Source organism: Pleurodeles waltl, chromosome 4_1 (assembly GCF_031143425.1).
Source record: "Pleurodeles waltl isolate 20211129_DDA chromosome 4_1, aPleWal1.hap1.20221129, whole genome shotgun sequence".
In the NCBI taxonomy this organism is placed as follows: domain Eukaryota; kingdom Metazoa; phylum Chordata; class Amphibia; order Caudata; family Salamandridae; genus Pleurodeles; species Pleurodeles waltl.
In genome coordinates, this window is record NC_090442.1 from 157,090,371 (window position 1) to 157,111,555 (window position 21,185).

Sequence of the window (21,185 nt, forward strand, 5' to 3'; positions counted from 1 at the left end):
ACTAAACCCCTGTGATTACACCCCAATAATTTTAAGAAGATCGACGTGGCGCCTGCATTGCGACCGGAACTTCGACACACGGCCCACCGGATTGACGCACAGCCGACCTGGGACGATGCAGCCCGACTTCCAGAGGGTAAATCGACACAGCGCCTGCCGTGCGGGAGAAAATTCCACGCAACGCCCACCGGATCGACACAGTGCTCGTGACTTCGCTCCGCAAGCCCAGGATTGCACGCACAGACCCCAGGGCGTCTGAAAACCCCGCAATCCGAAGAGGATCCACGACCAAGTGTTGGAAATCGACGCATCGCCGTGTGTGGCCCGAGAAATCGATGCAAACCCCTTTGTTTCCACGCTTCTACTCCTCTGCGGCCCTTTGTTGAGATTTATAAAAGAGATTTTGTTTGCTTTAAAAAGACACTTTATATCACTTTTCAGTGATATCTCTACATTTACTTATTGCATCTTTGATCGTTTTGACCTGCAAATATCCAGCTAATATTATATCATTTTCTAAACACTGTGTGGTGTATTTTTGTGGTGCTATATTGTGTTATTGTATGATTTATTGCACAAATACTTTACACATTGCCTTCTAAGTTAAGCCTGACTGCTCAGTGCCAAGCTACCAGAGGGTGGGCACAGGATAATTTGGATTGTGTGTGACTTACCCTGACTAGAGTGAGGGTCATTGCTTGGACAGGGGGTAACCTGACTGCCAACCAAAGACCCCATTTCTAACAGTACGTTCTTCATCTCTGGGTTAACAGAAAGTTAGGTGGAGATCAAGTTTTTTTTGGACCTTTTATTGATTGCGTGTGTTTTGGTTGGCCTCCACGGTGAACTATGTTTTTGAAGAATAGGATTTTGGAGTGATAACAAAGATCTTATGTGGAAAGGAAACCTGTTTATGAGATCTGAAGCTATCACTGAAGTCAATACCAATGTTATTTTTTTCATTTTTGAAGCATTAATACCTCCTCTATAAATATGTTACATTTTAGTAGCGCCAAAGCTATATGTGGTTATTTAAGATCATGCAACAAGGGGCAATTGGTAGGTACACTGTTCTCAAGAATCCACAGTCTCTGTGTTCCTCTAAGTTTTATCAGTTTTAACTAAGTAAGCAATCCAGTCACTTTGAGGTGGCAAGGCATGAGGTTCAAGTGAAGATTCACAAAACATTTTTCAAACACATCATCAAATATGAAGATCAAGGAAGACATTCTCAATGAGTGAAATAACTTTGGCACATAAGTAATAATGAATGTTCAATCTAATTTTTTTCCAAACTATCAACACTTACGAGTGGCAGTTTACTTACTGATATGGTCATATAGATTAAATTAAATTTTGTGTACTCTTCATTTTGAGCCTATGACACAAGGTGTCTTAGTTTGCACTGCAAGTATCCACTTGAATTGACTGCAGATGCATGAATGTATTTTAGTCAACTTTGGTAGTCACTCAAGATGTGCCCAGTAATCAAAAGAATTTTGGAACCTCAAGTGTAATTTATTCCACACATTCCTCATAGGAAATTACAGCATTATAGAGGTCAATAAAAGGGTAAATTACTACTCTGTGGGGGAAGGCAAAGTCCTTCCAGCAGAGTCAGGGGCAGCAGGCTGCAGGGCAACAAGCAGGAGAGGAGTCCTTCCAGAAAAGCAATCCAAATGAGTCCTTTGGGCAGCACAGCAGTCCCTCTGACAGAGTCCAGTGGTAGGTATGTAAGTGTCCGATTTGGTGGGGTCAGAGACCAAGTCGGTATACACAAATGTGCCTTTGAAGTGGAGGGGACTTCAGAGGGTGGCTTTGTAGTGCACAAATTCCCCTTTAAAGCCAGTCCCGTCTACTAGGAGATCTGTGGGGGGTTATCAGCCCTTTGTATGAAGTCAGGCCACTAGCGTTGGATTGTAAGTGAGAGCCCCTCCACCCTTCCTGCCCAGGAAGACACATCAGTATGCAGATGAATGCAGATGCAGGTGAGTGTCCTGTGTTTATGGCTGAAATGCATAAGAGGAACGGTCAACCACCACATACCAGATGTGGATTGGAGACAGTCTGTAAGGCACAGAGAGGAGTAAGTGCAGAGAAATGCCTACTTTCTAAAAGTGACATTTCTAAAATAGCAATGTTAAATCTAACTTCACCAGTAAGTAGGATTTTCACTACCATTCCAATCATACTAAACTTGGCAATGCCACTCCTTTCATAAATTACCACTTAAAAATGTAAAATGGAATTTCCAATGGTAGCCTCTGCTTCACAGCAGTGAAAAACGACTTTGGGAGTTTTTCACTACCAGGACATGTAAAACTTACAAGCACATGTCCTGCCTTTTATTTACATAGCATCTTGCCCTTTGGGTTACGTAGGGCTTACCTTAGTGGCGACTTACATATAATAAAAGGCGATGAGAAGGACGAGTCGCAGTGCTATGTATGATTGTTTTGTGACCGTAAATGCGATTGCAAAACGATCGCAGTTAAGACCAATTTCAAATTGGTGTTAATCCATTCGCAAATGGGAAGGGGTCCCCGAGGGACCCCGTCTCCTTTGTGAATGGTAGCAAAAACGTTTTTTTTCACAGTATGCATTGGTCCCACGGATCACTGCCTACACTTAAAAAATTAATCTGAAACATTTCATTTTTTGCTTTTTAAACGCATCCCATTTTCCTTTAAGGAAAATGGGCTCTGTTTAAAAAAAAAAAAGATTGCTTTATTTAAAAGAAATCACAGAGATGGTGGTCTGCTGATCCCAGTAGGTCGCCATCCCTGTGATTTTTGCAATTGCCAGTGGGTCGCAAAATGTGACCCACCTCATGAATATTAATATGGTAGGTCTATTTGTGACCCACTGGGAATTGCAAAAGAAACTCAACGGAATTTCGTACATTTGGAATTGCGATTTCCTAATTGTGATTCACATGAAATCGCAATTGGGAAATCGCAATTCCAGAGGTTCGTACATGTGGCACTAAATGTGAAAATGGACCAGAGCGAACCGCTATACTTTGCTCCATTATCATCTAGCTCCAGAGGGTGCAAACCCCTACCAGTTACCTAGTTAATGCTTAATACCACTATATCTGTCATGCCGTATGCACTGTAACTAAAAGATTTTACCATTACCCAACTGGATGACTCTCAATGGCTTTTATTATGTGCATTAAGTAGGTGTGTTAAGGGCACTGTCTTTGCTACCTTGGAGTGGTGAAAGTGCTATCAGCCGAGTGTGAGCAGTCTTCATAGCCTTGTAGAAATTCTGTTTCCACACCTTGGAATTCCCTAGCTCATCAGAAGCAAATATGAGAGTGTTGTGGGGGTGAGTATTTGGAGTGAAAGGTGCAAGAAGTGGCTTCCACTACTTCACACATTTAGTAAATTGACATCCTTGCCTATGACATCTAATTGCAATCAATGGGGCCGATTTGCAAAGGAAAGCTTACACCAAAAGTCTAAGTTTAGAGCAAAAGTCTAAAGTTAGACTTTTGGTCTAAGTTTAAACCTTTGGTCTAAATTTTCTTCTAAGTTTACACTTTTGGTCTAAGTTTACCTTTGCGAATCAGGCTAAAAACTTTACGTAATTGTCCTTGCGACTTCATAGGCTGCAGTTTTAGCCATTTTGGTTACACACCAAAGAAAGTTACCAAGAGTTACCATTAAACATCTAGGTTCTACGTGACACATTCCTGATGTACACAGCGTTTCCACTCGCCTGTTGTCTTTTTCCCAAACTGGAAGAAGCGAGGTCTCTTGGCAGGGATTAGAAAGAGCAGAAATCCAAGAAACAGAGACACCGTGGCATCTGTCCTGAAGCCTTTCCTAAAAAACAGAAAAAATACCAACACTTATGTGACTATTTCGTTTAGAGAACAACAGTTTCCTGCAAAATTAGGAATATTGCCACTTGGTGATGCGCTTTTTTGCCCAACAGAGGAGGGTATTCATGGTCCACTTTCGACGCTCCTTTGTTTCCTTGAATGTATTCTCCATGGATACCTTTGTTATCCGAGAGCAGGCTGACTACAGTGAAATTGGACCACTTTTGAGTTTGTCTGCAATTGTTTGGGATAGTGGTATAGGCGAGTCACTAAAGAAAAGATTGAATCTAATCTCCCAATTAGCTATTTCTATGGGTACGTGTATTAAGCAATTGTTGTTCTGTGGAATTGCTTTTTGATTATTAGTACATTTCACAAAACCATTGATGACTTTCTGAAATATCTCTAAATTATGCGCAACATAAGAATAAGCCAGTGGAACTTTGTTTACTGCAAGCTAGATCACACCCTATTAAGGGTTTGTGCTCTCAGCACATCAATGCTTGTGTTCCGTAACATGGATCAAGTTAAGTAACATAGGTTAAGTTAAGTCAAAGTGCAGATTTACAAGAAAACAAAAGTTTTCAGGCGCACCAAAAGGAGCTCTACTACAAGATCACAGTACTACCGTAGGGAGACCTGCATTGCCCCTCAGCTTAGCAGGGGGGGGGGGGGGGGGGGAAGAGAGAGAGAGAGAGAGAGAGAGAGAGAGAGAGAGAGAGGAAAAAAAAAAAAAAAAAAAGTCTCTCTTCCTCCTAGCTCTGTCCAAGGCAACCCCTTTTATGGCTCTTCTAGGATCAAAGACAAACACACTTCTTCTAGGTGCCCCTGCCTTGCCTCTCCAAGAGGAGGAAGCTCCTTACAGTCTGTAGGAGCCTTATATTTCCAAAGAAATCAGTATTATAGTTTCCTTTTCATCTATAATTAAAAAAACAGAAGTCAGAGTGCCTTAGCAGGACTGGTACTTTCATCATTAGCAACTTCCTTTGGCAGGGATTGCTGATGTGAAAGGCACAGGGTGGTATAGGGTGGTAGGTAATTTTATCAGCAGAGATTTGCTTTATAGCAAGCTACCTGAGACAGATGGCTATCAAACAGGCGCTAGTTTGCAAGTTACAAAGCATTTTTTTTTTTACCTAGGGGAGTCTTAGACCAGTGAGAGTATCACACAACTCCCAGGGTGGCGTAGAGACACCCATTAAATTGTTGTGTTACAGAATTACAACCAGCTCTGACCTCACCAAGGTGTTTCATAGCTGCAACTCATCCCATGTGTTAGATTTTGTTCTCGGGTATTATTTTAGCACTTTTTAAAAATCATTTTCCATTAAAAGACAAACAAAGACATCAGAAACCCACAGAGTGGAACAATGCGCAGTAATGGGGCGGATGCCACTGCCCTGGTGTAATGCTATCTGTCTTTTAGGTAAAAATAAGTCCATGGCAGTAAATCTGCGAATACTTATTGGGACGTCTGCTACATAGCCCAAGTGGGGGTCATTTAGGCTCTGTGTAAGAACTTGAAGTGAAGGAGTTTATGTCAGTGGTTAGGGAAGACTAGCTTCGTGTATGAACAGCAATAGTACCATTCCTTGCCTGCAAGAGAGCAGCCCAGGTCGCGGTCCCGTGACAACCTGATTTTTGCTTGTATGTTTAAGGGCTATGCATGCACCATTAAAGTTTGGAGACCATTTGGTCCCCTTTCGTGTCCGATGATAATAATATCAAAGGGGTGAAGTCGTCTGGGGCCAAATAGTAGGAGGGGATGTGTGTCCGCAGGCTGCCAGGTATCCGCCGGAGAATAAAAAAAATCCATATAATAGGTGTTGTACCTGGCCCTATTTGCAGGGTTTTACCAAACCTTTTGCCTTCCTCCTCCTACTTCTCTGACCTTCGTTTTTTGCCTTCAGGACTCTGGGTATTTTACCACTGCTAATCAGTTCTAAAGTGCACGTGCTCTCTTCTCTAAACAAGGTATGATTGGTTTACACCTTGTTGGCATATTTGGTTTAATTGTACGTACCTTGTAACATGGCATACCATATACCCAGGGCAAGTAAATTAAATGCTGCTAGTGGGCCTGCAGCACTGATTGTGCCAGCCACAGAAGTAACTATTCAAACCTGTCTCAGGCCTGCCACTGCAGAGCCTGCGTGAGCAGTTTACTGCCACTTTGACTCAGCATTTAAAACTACTTGCGAAGCCTTAAACTCCCCTTTTATTACACATAAGTCACCCCAAGATAGGCCCTAGGTAGCCATATGGGCAGGGTGCTGTGTAAGTAAAAGGTAGGACATGTACTTTTATGTTTTCCATGTCTTAGTAGCCTATTTTGTTTTTCACTACTGTGAAGCCGCTCCTCTCATAGATTAGCATTCAGAATCCCCTCATACACTTTTAAGTGGTCATTTCTGATTGGATAGGAGTAGCTTTGTAACGTTTGGTATGTTTCGAATGGTAATGATAAATCCTACTTACTGGTGAAGTTAGATTTCACATTACTACTTTCAGAAATGCCACTTTTGGAAAATGGGCATTTCTCTGTGCCTATAACTCTTTGTGCTTCGCAGCCTGTCTCTAATACACATCTAGAGCTGGGTGACAGCTAGACTTTGTGCTTTCTCTCTAGATAGCCACAACACAGGAAGGGCTGGGTGTGACAGGGGATACATCTATATTCATCTGCACACTGATAGCCTTCCTGGGCTGGGAGAGGGAGAGGTGGTTCACACTTACTTGTCAATAGGTTGTGGCCTGCCCTCACATAAAGGGCTGCTTTACCCCCTACTGATCATTTGGATCCAGTGCTGGGCTGGAAGGAATTGTTGTGAACTTCTGAGGGTTCATTTGAAGTCACTCCCTACATCAAAGATATGTTTGAGTATAAGTACTGGGGCTCTGACCCCAAGTTTTTAAAACACTGTGTGGGACGTACAACCAGCTGCTGCTGGCTTTACAAACTGCACATTGCCAAACGGACTGCTGTGCTGCCAGAAGGGACTGTCATTTGTGCTACCTGCTTTGTTGTGCTGGGCTGCTATTTACTGGTTGCTGAGCTGCAGAAGGAACTACCACTTTGCAACTTGCCTGATGTGCTGTCCTCCTGCCTGCCTACCTGCTTCTACCATTGTGCTCCAAAGGCTTGCTGGCCTGCCTTACCTGTGCTTGTGGAATCTCAGGGCCTTCAAAGATTCCCCCTTCCTTCCCCTGCCGTGGGAATCTGCAACAAGTGAGTCCAGCATTGGGGACTATGGCATGATCAGCACGTAGCTGATCAACTGTTTGTACATGGACCAATCGCTTTCTACTTTGCAAGGTCAAGTGCTTCACACGAAGGATTGATACTTTCCTTACAGGATTCACACTGCATAGGCAGTGCATGCTGTGGACTCGAGCCACATCCCCGACAAGCGTGTTGCCTGTCACAAGTGGTATCTATTGCACATCTTCACAGGAGCAGAATGAAGCCTTGAACCCAATGCCTCTCTAAAGTTCCCAGTCTCCAACTATATTGTTATCTGGAGACTAAAAAACTGGGAAAGAGGTTGGGGATGAAAGAGGAGACTGCCTCGTCCTCTACTCTGCACTCTTCTATCACTTCGCCTGTTGTTTTTGAGGACTCAGTGGTTAAGTTACTCGAGCTGTAAGATAAAGCAAAACATTAATACTCTCTCTCACTATGTCCTACTTTCTCTATTCCTTTTCACTAGAATTAGGCGGTCATTACAACATTGGTGGTAAAAGCCACTTACCGCTGTGCAGAAGACCGCCAGCACACTGCCGCGGCCGCGGAATTCCGCCACAGCTATTATGACCCACATTTCGGAATCCGCCAAAATTCAGACACCCACACAAGTCCGCCACACCAAAGGTCAGTGATAAACTAGCGAAAACAAAACCTCCACCGTCACGCCAACAGAAATACACCCACACTATCACGACACACGAATCAACGCGGCTGTCTTTCAACCGCGGTATTCCACTGGTGGTACACAGCGCCACGCTCAAAATACACACACTCTTACAAAACACAGCCACATTGGACAATTCCAAATACACACACCTGATACACATACACACACCACTCCCACACACACAATACAATATAAAACACACACCCACATCACCCACAAACCCCACAACAAAAAATTCCGAAAGAAGGCCAGAGAGAGAGCACCAGCAAGAACAACAGCATCCACAGGCACACAACACCATCACCCACAGAACTTCCACGCACCTCAGACAACACATCACTACATATCACCCCACTTAGCACCACACACTCCACCCCACACATCACCTACACCACCCCATGGCACGGCAAAGACACCCCAGGTTCTCGGAGGAGGAGCTCAGGGTCATGGTGCAGAAAATCGTCCGGGTGGAGCCACAGCTATTCAGATCACAGGTGCAGCACACCTCCATTGCAAGGAAGATGGAGCTATGGCGAAGAATCGTGGCAGGGTCAACGCAGTGGGACAGCACCCAAGAAATCGGGAGGACATCAGGAAGCGGTGGAACGACATACAGGGGGAAGGTGCGTTCCGTGGTCTCAATACACCACTTGGCGGTTCAGCGGACTGGCGACGGACCCCCACCTCCTCCCCCACAACTAACAACATGGGAGGAGCAGGTCTTGGAGATTCTGGTAAGTCAAATCTTAACTATTACAACCCCCACCCTACCTGCATGCTATCACATAGCTCCACCCACACCCTTACCCCCAGCACCCCAACTCCTCACATATGTCCCAACATCACAAAACACCCATCCCAACACCAAGCCCTGCATGCAACAACAAAGCATGGACACCCATTACCGAAGCATGCCCACTGCACATACCCATACAGCCCCCTAAACCATCCTCACACAAGGTCCCACACAGGAATGCAAACACTGGGGTACACGGTCACCCACCCATTGCACACCATGACACACACAGATGTAATAACCATCCTTTTATACCCCTGCAGGACCCCTACCCAACGTCACCGGACAGGAGGGTCCACACATGTCCACACCACCAACAGAAGAGGCCCACAGTGATGACAGCAGCTCTGTCCAACTGGATCTAGATGACCAGCCCGGCCCATTGGGGACCTCAGGACAGTCGGTTCCCATCACCCAGTCACAGGCCACTACAGACCTTCTACCCTCTGGAAACACCAGCACAGCACCCACCCAGTGGGCCCATACCTCCGTCCCCAGGTCACGTCAACCAGCAGTGTGTCCACCACTACAAGGATCCCAGGATAACCCACCACCCCAACAACAACAGGCACCTGGGGGCAGTGGTAGTGGGCACACGGTCCAGGGGACGGAGGCCCAGGAACACAGGGGAACTGGGAGGGCTCCTGTGCGACAGGGGACGGACAGGCCAAGGGAACCCACTCTCCACGAGGCCCTCTCCTCCATCATGGGAGCATACCACCACTCCCAAGAGACGATGGCAACGGTACTGGCCAAGTTTCAGGAGACCCAGCGCCTGCAGGAGGAACAGTATATGGGCTTCAGGGAGGAACTCAGAACCATCAGCTCCACCCTGGGCACCATCGTAGGGGTGCTGAAGGAAGTACTCAACACCAGGAGGGACACTGTGGCACTACAAGGGGCCTCTGACACTAGCATGGACGATGAACTGCCCACCACCTCCGCCGGCGCTAGTGGACAGGACGCCCTGCCACAGGCCCACCACACCAGCACACCACCCCCTGCAGAGGGAGAACCACCCCGCAAACGGTCCCTGAGATCCAGGACAAAGACAGAGCACAATGCCAAGACCCCCACCAAGAAATGAGACAACCCTGATTGTCATCCTACTGTCCCACTTTGTCCATGCTGAAACTGCCCCAGCTCCACTTCCTATGCCCATATGGGCAATACACCTGTGAGACTAATAGACTGGACTCTGCCATGGACATTCCTCCGCCATCACCCCTCACCATTTCACTACCCCCTCCAATACTGAGCACTTAAATAAACACCCTTAAAGCACAAAACAATCTGGAGTCTGTCTGTGATTTCGAAATAATGTATTAGCAATTACAGTGGCAAAATGCTCTTTCAATTTTAATGTCAACATACCTATGTCACACAGCTCTAGTCCATGAGGAATCTAAGCAGATGTCACACATCTGTGATATCGCAAGGGAAAGTGACTACTCAGTGACCATACACTGGGTGAAAACGACAGACAGTTGAGAGGTAGTAGTGTTAAAGTACATGTAGTAGGCAGGTTTGTATTCTTACCTGTGTCTCACTGGAAATATTGCTGGATCACTGAGTCCCTGTTGTGCATGTCTTCTTCCACTGTCCACAGGCTCCACAGCTGCAACAACACCGCCATCTGGACCATCCTCCTGCAGAAAAGGCACCTGTCATCGCAAAGCCAAGTTATGAAGCATACAGCAGGCCACGATGATCTGGCACACCTTCTTTGGTGAGTAGAATAGGGATCCACCTGTCATATGGAGGCACCTGAACCTGGCCTTCAGGAGGCCGAAGGTCCGCTCGATCACCCTCCTAGTTTGCCTATGGGCCTCATTGTAGCGTTCCCCTGCCCGTGTCCTGGGATTCCTCACTGGGGTCAGTAGCCATGACAGGTTGGGGTAACCAGAGTCACCTGCAAATGGTGAGGGACAACTGTTAGACACGCACTAACCTGGAGGGATATCCCCAGACCCAGACAACCATTCCCACTGACTTGCTTCCAGGTGCTCACCTATTAGCCACACCCGGTGCCTCTGAAGTTGACCCATCACATAAGGGATGCTGCTATTCCGCAGGATGTAGGTGTCATGCACTGAGCCAGGGAACTTGGCATTCACATGGGGGATGTACTGGTCTGCCAAACATACCATCTGTACATTCATCGAATGATAACTCTTACGGTTTCTGTACACCTGTTCACTCCTGTGGGGGGGTACCAAAGCCGCATGGGTCCCATCAATGGCACCTATGATGTTGGGGATGTGTCCCAGGGCATAGAAATCCCCTTTCACTGTAGGCAAATCCTCCACCTGAGGGAAAAAGATGTAGCTCAGCATGTGTTTCAGAAGGGCAGACAACACTCTGGACAATACATTGGAAAACATAGGCTGGGACGTCCCTGATGCCATGGCCACTGTTGTTTGAAATTACCCACTTGCAAGGAAATGGAGCACTGATAGCACCTGCACTTGAGGGGGGATTCCTGTGGGATGGCAGATTGCTGACATCAGGTCTGGCTCCAACTGCGTAGACAGTTCCTGGATTGTGGCACGGTCAAGCCTGTATGTGATAATCAAATGTCACTCATCCATTGTCGACAGGTCCACCAACGGTCGGTACACTGGAGGATGCCGCCATCTCCTCACATATCCCAGCGGACGGTGCCTATGAAGGACAACAGCGAGCACAGAGTCAAACAACTCAGAGGTACGTACCCACAGTTTACACAGAACACCTATCATACACAAAAGGTGGCCTGTATGTGTGTTGAGTCTAGGCCTAGGTATGAGTGACACAGTTGGAAATGATGCCATGTGGGCCCCTGAAATGGCGGCTGCCTGACCTGTAAAGTGGGACAATGGGATGTGAGGTAACTGCGCTGGCGTTGTACACCGTCGCAGTAGGCGGTCGAAGACCACGGCGCAATGCTGCATTGGTTAACATTGGACCCTATGGGTCCCAGGAGCCAATGGCGATGTACGCCGGCGGTGACGGTACGCAGCGTCGCAGACGTGACTGCCATTTTCTATCACTTCAATCACTCGATACCTGATATTCGACAGGAGAGGAACTACACTGCAAGTGCTGCTGTGACCTCGGTCTGGAAGAGACAATGGCTCGAGTGTCTGGGGAAATGGCCCCTGCCTTCACATCGGAGGAGTTGGAGAAACTCGTGGATGGGGTCCTCCCCCAGTACACGCTACTCTACTGTCCTCCAGACAAACAGGTAAGTACACAGGGAGCATGTTGTATGGGCTATGCCTGTGTGGAGAGAGCTGGATGTAAGAAGGAAGGGGGGAGAGTGCTGCGTGCATGAAAGACGGTGAATGCATGTGCCACATGGCAAGGGTAGGGATGAGGGCCAATCACTTCGACTGTACAGTTGGTAATAACTTCTCTTTTCCCCCTGTACATTTCATGTAGGTCAGCGCCCACCAGAAGAAAGATATTTGGCATGCCATCGCCAAGGACGTCCGGACCCTGGGGGTCTACCACAGACAGAGCACCCACTGCCGGAAAAGATGGGAGGACAATCGCCGCTGGAGCAAGAAGACGGCGGAGGCTCAGCTGGGGATGGCCTCCCAACGTGGGAGGGGTGCCCGTCGAACCATGACCCCCCCTGATGTTCAGGATCCTGGCGGTGGCCTACCTGGAGTTGGATGGGCGCTTGAGGGCATCACAGCAGCCACAAGGGGGTGAGTAAACTCTCATTCTGCTGACTTTGCACGCAGTGGAGGTGTCTGGGTGGGGGAGGTGGGCTATGGGTTTCCCTAGGCCAGGGCGAGTTCCGTAGGCAAGGCCCCTCCGTAAGGCAGGCCATGTGGCACCCCAGTCCACCTCTGTAGAGTGCCAAGTACAGCTAGTCATGCCCCTGTGTCATCTATGTGTGCAGATATCGTCCATAGCCTTGTAGGCCATTTCCCAGAAATTGAACAGTGGAGCCCAAGAGCGCGGCGTAGTGCAGGGGGCTTCTGTGTCTGTTGTGTCCGCCAACGGTAGCGGTAATGCATGCACTCAACATATCTTTCTTCTGTCTCCCCCCCTTTTTGTGGTCTCCCTGTTCTTGTGTGCATTAGCATCATCAGGCGGAGGAGCAGTGGCACCGGAGCACGAGGGAGCTGCATCCCACATGGCCCTGGAGGGCGACACTACGGAGCCAGAATTCACCAGTGGGACGGAGGGTGAGGGGAGCTCCACGGCGGGGACAGGAGCTGACACCAGCGACACGGACTCATCCTCTGATGGGAGCTCCCTTGTTGTGGCGGCAACATCTGTGCCCCCCGCATCTACAGGTACAGCCGCCACCCCCCCACCAGCACTGCCCTCCCAGCAGCCCCTCAGCCTTTGCCCCGTGCCCGCTCACCCAGGAGGGTGGGCATCACCTTTGCCCCAGGCACCACAGGCCTTGCCCCAGTCACCCCTGCTGCCCTCAGTGAGGAGGCCATTGACCTCCTCAGGTCCCTCACTGTTGGGCAGTCTACCATTTTGAATGCCATCCAGGGTGTAGAGAGGCAGTTGCAACAAACCAATGCATTCCTGGATGGCATTCATTCTGGTCAGGCGGCCCTTCACCGAGCTTTTCAGACTCTGGCCTCAGCACTGATGGCAGCCATTGTCCCCGTCTCTAGCCTCCCCTCTCCAACTTCCTCAACCCCAACCCAATCCCCTGTACCTCAGCCTATCCCAAGCACACCTACAGACCAACATGCACACACCTCAACACCCAAGGGAAGCTCAGGCAAACATAAGCACCACACATCCCACAGGCACTCACGCAAGCATCTCACACATGGAGACACAGCAACATCCACTGCCTCCACTATGTCCCCCTCCTCCTCGTCTCCCTCCTCCCTCCCAGTCTCGCCTACACTCACACCTGCATGCACTACCTCTACAACCACTACGTCCCTCTCCAGCACACCCACCACCACACTCCGCTCACGTGCAGTCACCACCCCCACTACCATTCACACGTCCCCTGTGTCCTCTCCCAGTGTGTCTGTGACGCCCCCTCCCAAGATACACAAACGCAGGCACACACCCACCCAACAGTCATCCACCTCACAACAGCCTCCAGCGCATGCACCTTCACCCAAAGTCACCAAACGTACACCTCCTACAGCCACCACCTCTTCCCCCACTCCCAAACCCCCTCCAGCTAACCGTCCCAGTGTGTCCCAAAAACTTTTCCTGCCCAACCTTGAGCTCTTTCCCACACCTCCCCCGCCCGTCTCATAGGTCCCGAACTAGCACCTCAGCCACAACATCTCCGGGACCAGTGGTGCCTGTAGTCACCGGAATGTGGAGTACACCGGCCACCAGGGCAGCCAGTGTGGCACGGAGCCACAGCACAGACAGTCCCCCAGCTGTGAAGCATCAGAAGTTGTCCAGTGCCCGGTAGGAGAGGGGGAAGACTCCAGCCACCAAAGCCGCTACCAGGGGTCCTGTTGGGAGTGTGGAGTCAGCTGTGACACCTTCCAAAGTGGGGAAGGGCCACAAGAAACCCGGCAAGTCTGGAAAGAGCAGCATGGCGGAGAAGACCACCATCATCCCCGCTGCCCAGGAGGCCACCACCAGCACCAGCCCAGCTGCCCAGGAGGCCACCGCCAGCACAAGCCCAGCTGCCCAGGAGGCCACCGCCAGCACCAGCCCAGCTGCCCAGGAGGCCACCACCAGCACCAACCCAGCTGCCCAGGAGGCCACCGCCAGCACAAGCCCAGCTGGGCCATGAAGGACCGCCAGCCCCGCTGGGCCATGAAGGACCGCCAGCAGCTGAGACGCTGCAATGGAGACTGCCATCTGAAGCACCGGTGAACAGGGCACGCCATCTCAAGCACCGCTGAACAGGGCACCACCATCTCAAGCACCGGTGAACAGGGTACCGCCATCTGAAGCACCACTGAACAGGGCACCGCCATCTCAAGCACCGCTGAACAGGGCACCGCCATCTCAAGCACCGCTAGCCCATGAGCGGCAGGGGTACTGACGCAACTGAGTCCGTCACGGGGTGAATGATGCACTCTGGGCACCATGCTCCCTCCAGAACCAGTGGAGACTGTCATCCACTAAATCTGTCCTTAACAGGATGAAGCACTCTGGGCACCATGCCCCCTCCAGAACCAGTGGAGACTGTCATCCACTTGTGAGACTGTGGCTTTGCACTCCCCAGGATATGGCAGTGGGCAACCCACCCACTGTAGAGACTTGAGAGACTGTGGCTTTGCACTCCCCAGGATTGAACAGTGGGCAGACCACCCACTGTAGAGACTTGTGAGACTGTGGCTTTGCACTCCCCAGGATATGGCAGTGGGCAACCCACCTACTGTAGAGACTTGAGAGACTATGGCTTTGCACTTCCCAGGATGTAACAGTGGGCATGTGGCCCCCTCGTGGATTTGGCGTTGTGCACTCAAGCGGCTGAGGTGCCCCCCCCTTTCCCGCCCCCTGAGGTGTCTGTTTTATTGGTATCTGATGCCCCTGCAGTGTTATCTCCATCATGGTCGGGGATCTTGTGTGGGCCTCGCCCATACCATGTGGTCCCAGTGTTTACACAGACTTTCGTAGTGCACTACCTGGACTACTATTCTTGGTGTATATTTTGTTTATAGTGTATATATATATATATATATTTCTGCTTACTTGATTTTAATATATTACAATGGTTACACTCATTTTCCTTTGTCTTTGCATTGTTCCGGGGGGGTTAGGGGGTGTAACTATAATGTATCTTGCTGTATTAGTGTGTGTGTTGTCATGGGTAGGGGTGGGGGTATTGCGTGTTGCGTGTGTGTGTCCCTGTTTTTTCCCTCCACCCTCCCCTGTGTCGTAGGTGCAGTACTCACCGTTGTCTTCACCGCCGGCATTCGTGCTCCTGGTAGAGGAGCAAGAAGATAAGGGCTGGCAGGATCTGCAGCTCTGGTTCCATGGCGTCCGGATTCCTCGTGGGGTGTGTACAGGTGAGCGTTTTCCCTTCGAAGTCCTGTTTCCGCTGTGTTTTTGTCCACGGTGAATCCGCCCCAGAAAAGGTGGCGGATTGGTAGGTTGTGATACTGTGGGCGGTACATTGTCTCCCGCCTGTCTGTTGGCGTTGACCGCCGCGCTGTTTATTTGTACCGCCGTGGCGGTCGGAGGGTTAAAGTGGCTGTCTTTGTTGCCGGTTTCTGCCACGGTCGTAATTGCAATTTTTTTAACGCCGGCCTGTTGGCGGTTTTACCGCCGCTTTAACACCGTCCGCCAGGGTTGTAATGACCACCTTAATCTTTTCTTTATAAAAGGTAACTTTTTGTGTGACCTACCCCATTGTAGAGAGGTGTTAGCTTCTCTTCTGTGTTTGCAATTAATGGTAAAAATTGCAATGAAATTTTACTTGTGGAGTTTTTTGGTAAGAGATTATATAATTTATGTTTTCATATTCTTTCCCTCTTCTTCAGCACACTGGATTTGATTGAAAACGAGTATTGTAGGAGAAAACCTGTTCTTCACAATTTTCACATGACAGAAAATGAATGTTCTTGAAAATACAGATCTTTACAGTTTTCTCATGACTAAAAGGAATGTTATTGAAATAACTGCTCTTCCAGTTCTTTATAGTTTTATCATGGCTAAAAGGAATGTTCTAGGAATTACTGCTCTTCACCTTTTGCATATGACAGAAAACGAGTGTTCTTGAAATAACTGTTCTTCCAGCTCTGTACTGTTTTCCCAGGACTAAACAAATACTCTAGGAATAACTGTTCTTCACTATGTTTAATATGACACAAAACCAATGTTCTTGAAAATACTGTTCTTCCTGCTCTTTACTATTTTCTCATGACTAAAACAAATGTTCTAGGAAGTAAAGGTTTCTATGGCTTGAAACCGAACTCTTAAGAATTAATTCTCTCTCTCTCAGAATACTTGCATGACTGCAACAACTGACTCAGGAAAACAAATGCACAACTTCTCCAGAAAGACTTCTGTCTCTCAAAGTCTCCTCAGTGAAGTGCTCCGCTTCAGAGGCTGCGTGTGCACTTCACATCACTCAGCTGTCCACAAGAGCTCCTCCAGCTGCAACACTAGAGCAGCAACCTTGACTCTCAGCGGCCGCCATTTTAAGATCCCTCCACTTTCAGCAAACTCTCCATAACAAAGTCTGCAACTTTGAAGAACCCCCAAAACCTGGACAGGGGGAGCTGGAGAAACCTAGGATTTCCTGACATTGCCAAAGCAACAGAGAGACCCTGGTCAACCTCAACACCACCTCAGCCCGCCCCAATAAGAAGTGGAATCCCACGTGGTGCCACTGTGGGCATCGACCTTCGGAATCCTGGCAGCAGGAGCCCAGCCAAGATAGGAATCACTGCAGTAGAGTTCCCTGGTTCCCAGTGGACCACCTAGTCTGACCTGATCACTCCAGAACAGCCAGTGTGGTGTCTCATACTGTCTCTGTCTCTTTGCTGACCCAGAAAGGTACTGTGTTGGGATTGTTGGGCCTGCTTGGTCCCCACAACTGACCTGCTCATAGCGGGCGGGTGGAACCTACTCTTTCAATAGTTCTGAGTGGCCCCAGGAGGGGCTTTGAGTGCATTGTAACTTAGGGCATTGTTTGTCAGGGGTAGAAACTCCGTGGGGGATCCTAGGAAGGAGTGTGCACGGTCCCCTTGGGCTACTGCAACCATCTCAAGAGCTTTGGTTGTCGATCCCCAACTGGGATCATTGCATTCACATGAGAAGGACCACCATAAAATCCCTAATACACAGGAAGGGAATTTTACCTGCCTTTCATACTGATCTTACTTTAGACATAATATAAAACCCTACGACCGGCCCAGATCAGTCTCAACAGCTCTCCTCTTAGAGTGAGGAAAAAGGAATGAGTAAGATTAGAAATAAATATAAGATTTTGATAATGGTGATAGAGCCCACCATGAAGAGGGTCCCAGAGTAAAACAATACCCAAATATTTAGTGGAGTCCTCACGCCACTTGAGTCGGTACTCACAAGGTGCGGGCATGGTGTTGTCTGTGAGAGGGAATCATTTCAATTACATCCAGTTAATATGTAGGCCAGAAAAGGCACAGAATCTGATGATTTCACGAATAATAGGGGCAAAGTTTTTTGAGGGGTGGCAGATAAAGAATAATAAGTCATCCGCGTACGTGGATATAAGTAAGGGGCCCATAGCGATTATAAACAGTAGTAGTGATAGGGGGATGCCTTGTCTTGTACATCTGGCTGTAGCAAAAGGCTCGGAGAGAGAGGGACATTCACTCATAACCAAGCCAGTTGGTCAGAGTAAAGTAGCATGATCAGCCAATGAAGCCCTTACGGAGGCCCAGCATCTGCAACATCACATGCAGAAAGGGCCACTCAAGTGAGTCAAAGGCCTTCTCTGCATCTAATAACGCGACGGCAGCAGGCTGCTCTGCCGAGACTTAATTGAGCACCACAAACACAGTACGAAGGCTGAGGGAGGTGGACCTGTAGGGAACAAACCTAGTTTAGATAGACAAGATGATCTGATCCATCAACAGGGATAGTCTGTCAGCCACTACCTTGGTGAGGAACTTGTTGTCAAAATTGAGTAAGGAGAGACGCCAGTAGGAAGTACAAATGGGAGGGTGCTTACCAGGTTTGAGCAGGACGGTAATCATTGCCTCACATAGTGAGGGTGGCAAGGTTCCAGCATTGAGAACCTTGGAGTACATGTTCAACAAACGTGGGGCCAACAGTTCATTATAGGCCTTGTAAAAGGCACCTGAGAGGCCATCAAGCCCAGGGGCCCTGGAGCGATCAAGGGAGTCGATAGCCTGGATTATCTCCTCACCAGAGAAGGATTCACTCAGGAATTGACTCTGCTCTGGGTAATCTATCCCATTGCAATTTTCTCCAGATATTTCTATTGTCCCTTAGTATCACCATCTAGACTGGAGGAATACAGGTCCTTATAGTGTGAAAGTAGTTTGCAAATGACATCCTCATTAGAGTAGGCCCTCTCGCCTCCCTCCAAGTGTAGTTCAGTCCCATATTCCGAACCTCTTTTTGGATTTAGGAGACGGGCTAATGTGCGGCCCTGGTTTTCACCCTCCCCGTATCTGCGAAGCTGTGGGAGATATGCAGTTTCTCTGTCAGCCAGGAAAAGGATTGCGCTAGTAAAGTGGAACGTCAGTATAAGGGCGCCTCACTAGGCCGTTGGGAGGCAGCCTTATCAATAGCACTGAGCTCAGTCTCTGAGTGGACTAAGTCATTGCGGATGTCTCTAAGTACATCAGCATGTTTGGAGATACAAACTGCCTATATATGTCTTGAAGGCATCCCATAACACAGACTGAGTCTGATCTGAGCACATGTTAATCTTGAAATATTTAAGAATGGAATCATGGAGCTCCAATCTGAGCACAGCATCCAGTAGAGCAGTACTTGGGAAACACCACCGCCTCTCCAGCCCTCCCCGATAGGCTTGATGTGGTCAAAGGTGAACTTACGCTGTTTGAGATATCCTCTGCCCATGTTGAACAACTCCCAGGGGCATGTACAGAGTCAGGTGGAGTAAAAAGACACTAGATTGGATATTGAGGCAGGTAGGGGCATTGGGGGAAGCGATGGGCTTGCAACAGCTAAAGATGCCCAGGCAGCATGCCCCAGCCCACCCATGAATGGACCAAGAGGGGTCAGTGGGGTGGATGTCAAGCTTTAGAAAATGTCTCCCAGCAGGTGGGGGGGGGGTCGCAGCAAGGCCAGAAAGACCAGCGCAGCACAGCTTGATATCAGGGGACGGCACATGTTGTAGGAAATGACCACGAGGTGAATCCCCAGTTACGAGGAGATTAGGGGGCAGCTGTGAGTGGCGGCAAAGTGCTGTGAAGTCTACGGTGCGAGGAGGTAGTCAAGAGAGTCTATGTGGGCATTAGGTTGGGGCCATCACTCATGGATGTCCATCTTGCAGCCTGTCAGAGCATGTAGAATGCCCATTGGTGTGGGGCAGGTAGGCTCCCGAAACAGTAGATAATCCTGGGGGGATGGTAGTACTCATGAATGCTGGGGGATGAGGTCCCACGATGTCAGCTGTCCCAGCCCGCGCAGTCTCGATGGAGCCAGCAGGCAGGAATCCGATCAGCAGCCGGGCCACAGATGTGCCCGCAGGCTCAGAGTAGGCCACCAGTGTGCATGGCCTGTACCAGTCACAGACCTGGCTGTAGCAGGCCCCCGGCAGTCCGGGCCTCCAATGCGGCCTGTATTGAAGTCATGGGTCGCACACCACTGCTGGTCCATGTCACGTTGTGTAGTCAGGGGAGGTGCTCCCTCAATATCCTCAGGCCAGCATGGAGTCTCCAGTGTGGTGGCAACCCCAACAGGCTGCCAGGTCTCGGAAGTCGATCCTCACAGAGGGCTGTGAAGGTCCGCAGATTGCTGTGTGCTTCAGGCGGTGGGAGGCAACCATGCAGAGGAAGACAGCGAGTCTCCAACAGTGAGCGCAGGGAGGTGGGGGAGATGGGCAGAGGGTCCAGAGAGGCTTGGTAGCCTCAGAGTCGCCTGTGGCTCCTTTTGCCACAGGGCTCCGAGGCGTGCACTGGACCTCTCCCGCCCGCTTCTTATGTGCAGCTCCAAGGTACAGCATCATGGCGGCAAACAGCACTACGTAACGTCCCTGCCATCGGCAAAGTGTTTTCATGTTGCTGTGATGTGTTGGTATAGTTTTGGTGGCCTGTAACCCAGGATGGGAGAGCTAGTAGTGCCGGAGCTTCACTGCAGTTCTGCTGATCCCAAAGTAGAATTTGGCTTTTACACAGATTATGTGCTTTGGGTGCACTCAAAGCTGACCTGTAAAACGTCTAATATGCTAATTAAATAGCCAAGATGGTTGCATCAGTTTAGGAAGAGACACATGCAGGGAGGAAATGTTCATTGATGCCCAGAGGCCCACACTACAGTTACCTAAGTACAATGAAATAAAAGAAAATCTGAAGAAAACATGTCAGACCGATGAAATATGTACTTGCTGTGGACAGAGCAAAAGACAAAGTGGAGTCTGGTGATAGATATAAGTAGTGGGGCATAAATACCTGCCCTAAATTGCAAGCGCAAGATCAGGTCAGACTCCAACGTGAGGGGTTTAGGCTGTGTGGTGTTTAGAAAAGTGGGCCAAATAATGCTTTCTTGGGCACATATCTCACTTACATTTGCTGAAAAGCCATTGGTTCTGGATGCTTTTAACATATATTTGAAAATGCAATAATTTTATCTTTAAATATGCATTTTCACTTCATAAGAATATGCACATTTTTATGTAATTTTTTTTTTAAAAAAAGACATTAATTTCCCCAAAATATAAATTTCATTAAAAAAACTAATTTTAGTACGAAACATCAACTATTCAATGAAACTACGCACATTTTGTGCCTGGAAGAAAATGGCTCTTTTTGTATGCTGACTAGGGTGAACAGAATTTTTAATTCTGCCGGCGGAATTGAAGTAATTTAGGGGGTCATTACGACCCTGGCGGTTGACGGAGAAGTGGCGGTTTTACCGCCAACAGGCTGGCGGTAAAGAATTTGGAATTATGACCATGGCGGTTACCGCCGTGGTCATTCGCCACTTCTCCGATCAGACCGCCATGGCGGAGACGACAACTGGGCTGGAGACTTGGGTTTCCAGCCCGGCAGCC

At 48.9% G+C, this 21,185-nt stretch overlaps 1 protein-coding gene across 1 annotated transcript in view; it reads right to left on the reverse strand.

Annotated features, from left to right (window-relative positions):
• Window positions 1-21,185, reverse strand: part of SLC13A4 (solute carrier family 13 member 4) — a 235,981-nt gene that overhangs the window by 43,267 nt on the left and 171,529 nt on the right. Inside the window, exons 12-13 of the mRNA XM_069227958.1 lie at window positions 3,723-3,833; window positions 358-369 (exon numbers count right to left, since the gene is read on the reverse strand). Coding sequence (XP_069084059.1) covers window positions 358-369; window positions 3,723-3,833 — 123 coding nt within the window. The remainder of the gene's footprint in view (window positions 1-357; window positions 370-3,722; window positions 3,834-21,185) is intronic.